This window comes from Ictalurus punctatus, chromosome 12, assembly GCF_001660625.3.
Source record: "Ictalurus punctatus breed USDA103 chromosome 12, Coco_2.0, whole genome shotgun sequence".
Classification (NCBI taxonomy): domain Eukaryota; kingdom Metazoa; phylum Chordata; class Actinopteri; order Siluriformes; family Ictaluridae; genus Ictalurus; species Ictalurus punctatus.
The window spans coordinates 24,679,308-24,688,710 of NC_030427.2; the positions used below are offsets into that span (position 1 = coordinate 24,679,308).

Genomic DNA, 9,403 nt, shown 5'->3' on the forward strand with positions numbered 1-9,403 from the left:
GAGCCAATGGAGCCATGCTAAAATTGGGGTCACATGATCATATTTCTTTGCCTTGGTCAACAGCCTTGCAGCTGCATTCTGAACCATCTGGAGACGAGCAAGAGATGACTGAGGAAGACCCAAGTGCAATGAATTACAATAATCTAAACACGATGTGATAAAAGCATGAATAACGTCCTCCAAATCTTGGAAAGACAAACATGTTTTAAGTTTAGAAATAATCCGTAATTCTTACTGACTGAATTGATTTGCTTGGTTAAGTCAAGGTAAATACCAAGGTTCCTAACCTGGGAGGGAACTGATGGGAAGTGATGATGAAGCTCATTAATGAGACCGACTCTCAATCTTGAGGGACCAGAAACAACTATTTCGGTTTCGTCTTCATGAAGTTGGAGAAAGTTATTTGTTAACCATTTTTTAAAATATAATATAAGGTCATGAGCTCACACCCTGTGTGTAACCCATATCCTACCTGTAAAACTGGCTTTTATCTTTCTTGTAGAAGCGGAGGAGAAGAGTGTGAAAGGGCAAGCCCTTGACCCTCCAGCGCGCTTTGATGGAGCCGTCTTCTGGGTGCTTGGTCAGCTTCAGCACCTCCAGCCGAGCATCTGCATAATAGCACAGGCACAGGAGTCGCCACAGCGCCAGGGTCAGCTGATACGTCACGCGGCCTCTAAGGAGAATCAAAAGCGGCAGTGTTCGAATATCAACTGATCATGTTATAAAATTCACACACAGCACATTAGGGCATGTTTTATTCAAATATAACAAATAAAACATGACAGGGCGTTGCTGTTATAGGAAAATATTCAACGACGGGGTGGTGTGAAGTGAAGCGCCGTTACTGTTACCACCCTCGAGTTTCAATTTCCCCATTTTCCAATAAGAGATGCGTTTTATTCCACAGCAATTTCTGTCTATTAAACAATGAGATGTCATCCATTCACAGCTACAACTTACTGACATCGGAGACTCCTTCCAAAAATACGAAATAAACCTCTCCTCACAGAACAACTCGCCACATTAACAACTACAAACGTTTTTTTTTTAAATCTGCGGAGCGTCTACTACTATGCTTTACTGTAGAAATAATAACATATTAATACAAACCTGTCAGAGCTGCTGTTTATCCAAATATGAATCAACGCTTTCTGACCAATCAGATTCAAGAATTCCATAGAATACCTGGTTTTCATGTTGAGAAGGTCATTGATGAACTCCACGTTGTTAGAATACATGCCGTAGTCATGATTCTTCAGAAAAAACCCTGGGAGCTGTAACGCAACGTACACAGACGATAAAGTTGTGTCCACAAGCAGACGCGAGAAAGCATCAGGAACACGAGAGGTTTTTTTTTTTTTTTTTTTTTTTTTTATCATTTTACCTCGATCCTGAGCTTTTCATGCATCAGCGCCAGTTTCTCCTCGTTCTCGTCGTGCTTCTCGCTGGAACCCCTGTCCACGCTCTCGGCGGAACTGCAGAGAGAGCTAAAAGACCGTGGGAAGAAGACGTGTCCGATTCTCAGATCATCTCCAGCCTCAGGTACAGGCTCGGTTCCAGGACAGTGAAAGCAGTAAAAGCGCGATCCCGATATGAACGGAGCGGGACATCCTTCAGCCTCGAACAAACTCCGAAACGAGCTCTGCTCCCGAGCCGGTTCCGGCTCAGTACTTGACTTCCCAATAACGCTAATGTCATCTTCTCTTCTTCCATCAACAGTGGTTAAAGGGAAAGGAAATTCAGCAAGCCGGTTGGCTCCAAGTACCAGGAGCTCGCTCGGCTTAATTTGTCCGAACAGGGGAAACTCCACCAGTGTATGCTGATCGACTGCTTCCCTGGGTTTGAGCAGGACGCACATGCGAAGGGTCTCCTCCCAGTCTTCTTCTGGAGTTTGCTCTCGTGGCTGGGACGCATGATGGAACGAATCAGGTGGCGACAGTTTCTGGACGGACTGATAATGTAGGCTGTTTGGTGGCGCCAAGGCCCATGATCCAGTGCTCAGTGATCTACAGGGGGCATTTAACACCACCTGCAAATTTTAAAAATTGTAATTCAATGATATTTGAAATACAATCGCACTTTTTTCATTTTCACTATATGATGTAAGAGCTGCAATACTAATAAGGAGACTAATCTGGACTAATCTTAGTATCCGAGTGTCAAAGTTCCTGTTTTGCAGAGAGTAGTCTTGTACATAAACATTGCATACACTGCTCGATTATGGCGAAAAATCATAATCAATTATTAACAATTATTTTGGTCAATAGTGAGATCACGATTATTAAACACGATTACTCAATACTTTGGAAACATTGTGAATTTATTGAATTTTTTAAAAATTAATAAATAAATAATTGTTGTTTTTTTCTTTTTTATTGTATTCTTAAAAGTGGATTTTCTTAAATATAATTCAACATACACACACACACACACACATATACATATATATATATATATATATATATATATATATATATATACACACACACATACATACATACATACACACACATACATACATACATACATATATATATATATATATATATATATATATATATATATATATATATATATATATATATATATATATATATAAATAATGTAAAAATAAAAATTTATTAGATCACCATGCCGCTACATGTACTTTCCTTACTTATATTTGTCTTTTTTTATGCTTTTGCAGGAAATTTCTAGGTTTTCCGCATGACTTTTTACTGTATTGATGTCTCGCCTGTAAGCTAGCGGAGCACGTCACGTGACACATTTCGGCAAATCACATCGCCAGAAATGAACTTTAAACTTCCTTAGCCGATGAAATTGTGTCTCCTGGTTTAGATCAGCCTGTAGTTTCTCACTATTAGTGAGCTCTAGAAAGGAAATGACCATTTTTACACCAAGTGTAGTGACGCTAGAAGAAATTAGCTTTCCGATGATACCAAACGTTATTTCGTTATTTTCCTTCCACATCGGACTCCTTGAAACCAAATAGTTTCCAAACGACTGAAATGGTTTTATCTTTCTTGTCGACCAACGGCTCTCTCTTTCAATCATCTTGGCTCGAGGTGAACTAAAAACACCCCAGCCTGGCGGGGAACGAGTTTGGCCTTTTAGGGAGAGGCGAAAGCGCGCTGTTGTAAAGAAAAAAAGGCTCATGATTTTTAAAGACAAAACCAGAACATGGAGAAACGGAATGCGGCATAATAATCATTTTATCTCGATTATTTTCTTTTCGTTATCATCGGAGGCCATAACCGAAATTGAAATCGGAAATTCGATTAGATCACACAGTCCTAGCAAACACACATTTCTACACATAGTGAGTGATTGCTCAAGTTATGCAGGAACTCCTAGTGGTCAAAAAGTGTCATCGCAGTTCAACTGATCACTAGGCGCTCCCATGTCACCCATCTCCTCGTCATAACTGACAGTAACTGAATGTACGTTAACAACGTGCGGACGTGTGACTCGGACCTCAGAAATGCAGAGTAAAATCACATAAATGGAACTTTTAAAGACTGACTGCCAAGACACCTTCCTTGATGATTCTAAGGACCACAGGAACATCTTTGCAGAGACTGATCAGCTCATTTTATTTACATTTATTTCGTCATATCTCACAGCAGCTCATCTCACTTTTGGAGAAAACGCTGCAAAAGGATCCTCAAGTCCTTTCTAGTACAAGATGGGAATCTAGTATAGCTATGAGAATACTTCAACAAAAAACTTAAGAGTCAGGCCAGGCATTTCTCAGTCAGCTGATCTAACGAGATCTAATGAGCCGAATAATGTCGTGTCTTACACGCATTAATATCGTTCACACTGCAATACATTACATTGCGAAAAGCGGCAGTGGAAATGACTAGAACAACGGGTGCGATTTGCTGCGATCACCTCAGATTTTTCTATAATGTAACTGGGTCAATAGACTGCAATTGCACGCACATCCTCCTTTTAAAAAGGAAGCCGTTTACCTTATATGGAGATACGGAGACGTTTGATCATGTAAACGTGTGTGAGAGTGCACAAACGAGTCATTTAAAACATGTGGGATTTATTAACGTCGTACAGCTGAATGTGTGCTAAATGCAAATATCCCAGTGCGCATGGAATTATAACTGGTTTTTACGCAGGTTTTGCTAAATGAGACCCCGTGATGTAATGATTGCACACTTTAAGCCAAGTTGTTAATATGTGTTAACATCAAAAGCTCTGTGTCACTCGGTCAATGACTACGTTTACATGGACAGCAGTAATCTAATTATTGACCTTATTCTGAATAAGACAGTATTCTGATTAAGGTGTTTACACGAGCCGCTTTTAGAATATTCCTTTCATGTTCCCGTTTTACATGTTATAGAACACAGCTCGATTAATGGCACACGTCATTGCGTCCCCACGCCACACCGTCCCATCCAGAATTTCATGTATCAACATACAGTTCGCCTTCGTTATGGTACCGTATACAGTTCTGGGTGTTTCAGTGCAGCTTCAAGTTAATTATTTGTCATGCAATAGGTGCAAATAGACAACTGCTTGAAGCCATGTTCTGCGTCCGAAACTGCGAACTTACCTACTATATAAAAGCTGAAATACATGCATTTATTTACCTACTATATAGCAAGTATGTACGCGGTTTCGGACGAAGCCGTGCTCTCTTATCTGCCGTCAAACGGTTGAGCTCTGCCATGTGTGTACGTGTCCTGTCGCAAAATGCGGGGAAAACTTCCACATGATGTTAATAATATGATTCAGGTGTGCACATGTCTGTAATACACGTCGATAATGCGACTAAAACAGGAATACTCCACACATCTTAATTCGATTTGTGTTTACTTCCAGTATGACTTTAGTCGGATTAAAGTCATCAATAATCTCTGTTTAGTGCCTTAATCGGGTTAATATCGGAATATCGTTGTCCATGTGAACGTACTGAATATGAGAAGTGTTTTACAGCATAAAACGCATCAGTGGATGCTTAAGGCCAGTGCTGTGTCTGATAATCAATATCAGATTGATCCAATCATGCCTTAAAAAAAAAAAAAAAAAAGAATGATCGTATGATACTTCTATACGTCTCACCTGCGATATGTTCCAGTTCCGCTTCTTTATCAGCTGCCAGCAGCCATGATTTCTGATGCAACCTACCCAAACCGAGACGCCCCCTCTGCACACAGCCATTCAGGACAGGCTGCTCGGGATCCTCACAGCATTAGATTACCAGCAAAGTGACATAGTGGAGCAAATCACAGCAACAGATGTAGCTTTCCGTCCCTGCACCTCTGCAAAAAAAAAAAAAAAAGATCTTATTTACTTATACAGTATAATTACAGAAAAGAACAAGCATTATAGACATTAGAGTGCAATCAGAGCTTATACAAATCAAGAAACAGCCCGTGAGTTTCTCAAATCCGACACGGATCTTCTTTTATTTACAATGTGCTGCACTGTCGCGTATAAGAGGTCACGTGACCTGTCCTTGGCTGAGTGACAGCACCAAGTTTTATATCCAACAACAACAATAAAATATTACTATATTACAGAACTCTTTCTGTGTGAACGTTAGTTGAACCTAACTCCTACATAAGAGCAGTTTAGGTCCTGCCTGAACTTGACTGAAACTCAAGTTAGACTAACAAGCGATAATGTTAGCTCCATCAGGCGTTAGCCGCAATGCTAGCATCGTCACATTACTCTAACTCCATCAGCTAACTATCCCGGCTTTTCTCTTTTCTCCAAGTCAGCACTGTAACGCATACCTGTCCTTCCGGAATCAGGAGAAAACGTTAAATGTTTGGCGAAAAGCAGTGAACGGCTTTACGATGCAAAAATACCGGAACACCTGAATCGGTTGTTAACGTTACACTAATGTCACATCTCTTCCAATGCCCTTCACCGAAATAATACTGCGCATGCGTCAACTTCTGTTCTAGAAAGGGCGGCGCTGAATCACTAGCGACGGTTTTTTTTTTTAACGGATATGACGTGCGTTAACGCGCTTTCCAAACAAAAATAAATAACAAACCATATTTTATCAAACTGCTGAATTTATTCAATGACTTATTCATTTAAAATGTACTCACTCAGTCAATACACGCATGCTATCTTTCTTCTTAAGTTTTGCCACAGTATGATCTACGAACTAAGCTGCTAACATAGCTTCACGTCATTGAACTTTACATTTACCCCCTCAAACTTTGCCACATTATTCGGTGTGTGAGGGAAATTACTCATTTTCACTGTGTAATAAGTTTGTTCTTGTTCATCTGAGGACAACGCCTAAGAAGGCCATGTCATGTCACTATCAGTACAGAATGTTTATCTACTTACAGAGACACAAACATGTTTGTCTGTCCAAAAGATCCTAAAACAAAGCCTGTTTGAACTGCCTCAAACTGCTTCTTATTGGTACACAGAATTGTGTCATGTTCTGCGCTTCATACATATAGTAGTGGTTTAGTACAAGGGCTTCAGAGCGCTCTCATTATTCTATCCTACTTTATTCTATCCTGTATTAACCATCTTCCTGTAATAAACCTTTTTACCTTCAGAGGACGAGTCTGTGAGTGTTGTCTAATTTCCACGACAATTTGGCGTCCCTGGGTGGGCTGCGCGGGTCTTTTCAGCTTTTCTGGACAACAAGCAAAACCAGAGGATGCTCGTAGAAAAGTTTCACCCTGAAGTATGTGTTGACGCGTAGGCAGTTTGTCCTTTATTGTGCAGAGCGAAAGACTGATGCAGCCTTACCAGTGACTGGTAGGAATCATCAAGAATTTAGAATTAGAATTTTGTATTGTGTATTGCTGTCTCTATGGAAGGGAGTTAATGATATAAGAAATGCACATATTACATTGAGAGAAGTATTACATGGAGCGATTTCTTATAAGAAGTTCCAGGTACTTCGCCTCTGCGACGGCAGAGAGATGGGTGTTTCTTAAATCATATCTTCAAAACGAAGATATACACCGACGGCTATATATAGAGAGAAATAATCACGGTAAAAATATTTGCTAACAGAAAGAGTCCGGTTCAAGCAATAAATAAGTAAAGAGAGTACTTATTAAGAAGCGCAAGAGGTGCAGTATTTTTGTGGCGGGTTATTATCAAGCGGCATGCCCCATTGACTCATTCCCTCATATCAGCTGTACATGATACATTTGGCAAATTTAACACACAAGTAAATTCTACTGAGATAAAAAAAAATTATTTTTATTTGTTTAGAAAGGGAAGAGAAAACTGTAAGTCCTACCAAATTGCTGTATGTGGACTCACCCTCACAGGTAAACTCTTCTACATTCTTAAGGTTTGCTCTATTGAACCTATAGATTATATGAAGGCAGGGACCATGCGTCAAAAGGGGGAATGACAGTTGCGATAAAGTATTGGTTTCTCTATAAAAAAAATTTTTTTTAATTGTTTATGCTGTTTGCGCATCTCATAACATGGGTTGAGGTTTAAAGGTAGAAAAGGCCACGTCCCTACGTTCAAACAGGACTCAGACACGGTAGTGATGATGATGATAATCTCCAGTGAAAATTCTCTGTTAATTTATCATATTTTGTAATGGTAAAATGGGGGAAATGTGAGGGAAATTACTCATTTTTTATTTGTAATAAGTTTGTTCATGTTCAGTACAGAATGTTTATCTGCTTACAGAGACACAAACATGTTCTGTTCAAGGTTTGTCTGTCCAAGATCCTAAAACAAAGCCTGTTTGAACTGCCTCAAACTGCTTCTTATCGGTACACAGAATTATGTCATGCTCTGAGTTTCATATATATATATATATATATATATATATATATATATATATATATATATATATATATATATATATATATAGTAGTGGTTTAGTACAACGGTTTTTAACATGCGCTCTCATTATTCTATCCTGTATTAACCATCTTTCTGTAATAAGCCTTTTTTACCTCCAGAGGACGAGTCTGCGAGTGTTGTCTAATTTCCACGACGGGTGTTACAGCCTGGAAATGAAATGGAATGAATTGGGATTATATGTCATGAATATACATAAAATAGCCCACAATACATGACACAAATATAAATTGAGGGAAATCAATATAGCTTGAAACTCAATTGACTGGCACAGGGATTTTGTACCGGAACCCGGAAGTAAGCATCGCAAAAACCCAATAGGATTTTCCTAAAGGCTTTTGGATTATCAATAAACAAACAAACAAACAAACAAACAAACAAACAAATAAATAAGCTCTGTGACCAAAAGAAGTTTACAATACTAACACGTTTTGTCCATAAAGATAATTTTCACAAATGAATACAAACTTTATGAAGATTGAAGCCTGAACACAAAACGCTAGCCGTATGCTAGAAACGAACTACACCACGGTCGCTCAACTTCAACGTCACCATCCCCAAGCTTCCGACTACTTTTCCAAACTTGATTTAAAAACATTTTCCATAACACGGATTTACTCTGTGAATGTGGGGGAATTGTGCACAGCAAACCTGAACCAGTTTATCTGCAAAGTTTTATTTTCCTGTTCGGCGTGATGACGTTTAATGTCCCCGACAACGTCTGTAGTCCCATTTAGCAAAAAATAATGAGGGGGGTATTACTGGTGTAGTATATATCGTAGAAAAAACCATGAAAATATTTTGAGTTTGTGTTCACAACATACCTTATTTCAGGCTTTTAACCAAAATCACATTCAAAAAACCCACTGACTTCAGGACGATGGAACCGGAGGGGCTAAAACGCTAAGTCGTTTCGGCATACAAAATGACGTCATTCCTGCACCATTCTATTGGGTTAATCTAGAGCTCCCTAATTTTGGGCATGGACTATAGTCAGACATACCTCTTAGTTGTGTACCTGAAGACGCCCATAGCTTAAAGAAGTCCATTCCTAAAGCTGCCTATACCTTAAAGTCAGCCATAACTCAAGCTGTGCATACCTTAAAGTCACCCATAACCAAAACTGCCCATAACTTAAAGTCACCCATAACCAAAACTTGCCCTTCATTAAAGCTGACCATAGCCAAAACTGGCTACAACCTAAAGTCAGCTGGACATTCAATAAAGTTGGCTATAACCATACCTGGCCATGACCTGACATTGGCTATAGTCGTCCATAACTAGGTGGCCATACTCTAAAATCACCCATTAACAAGGAGGGCCATACCCTAATGTCAGCCATAACTAAACTTGACCATACACTAGAGTCAGCCATACCTAAAGCTGACCATACCATACAGTAGGCCATAAGTAAACATGGCCATACTCTAAAGTCACCCATAACTAAAGCTGGTCATACGCTAAAGTCAGCCATACCTAAAGCTGACCATACCCTGAAGTAGGCCGTAAGTAAACATGGCCATACCCTAAAGTCAGCCATAACTAAAGCTGGTAAAGTCAGCCATACCTA

General features: G+C 39.4%; 1 protein-coding gene across 8 annotated transcripts in view; it reads right to left on the reverse strand.

Annotated features, from left to right (window-relative positions):
* The window catches only part of c12h6orf136 (chromosome 12 C6orf136 homolog), a 14,783-nt gene extending 6,022 nt beyond the window's left edge, over positions 1-8,761 (reverse strand). Inside the window, exons 1-7 of one of the 8 annotated variants that reach the window (XM_053684581.1) lie at positions 8,658-8,761; positions 7,929-7,982; positions 6,546-6,753; positions 5,083-5,282; positions 1,385-2,029; positions 1,186-1,274; positions 473-673 (exon numbers count right to left, since the gene is read on the reverse strand). In XM_053684581.1, coding sequence (XP_053540556.1) covers positions 473-673; positions 1,186-1,274; positions 1,385-2,029; positions 5,083-5,181 — 1,034 coding nt within the window. In that variant the 5' untranslated portion in view covers positions 5,182-5,282; positions 6,546-6,753; positions 7,929-7,982; positions 8,658-8,761. Of the gene's footprint in view, positions 1-472; positions 674-1,185; positions 1,275-1,384; positions 2,030-5,082; positions 5,283-5,759; positions 5,932-6,545; positions 6,754-7,928; positions 7,983-8,259; positions 8,406-8,484; positions 8,518-8,657 lie in introns of those variants that run through there. The other 7 variants (XM_053684583.1, XM_053684582.1, XM_017481313.3 and 4 more) reach the window with 7 other exon arrangements.
* Positions 8,762-9,403: the final 642 nt, after the last annotated feature.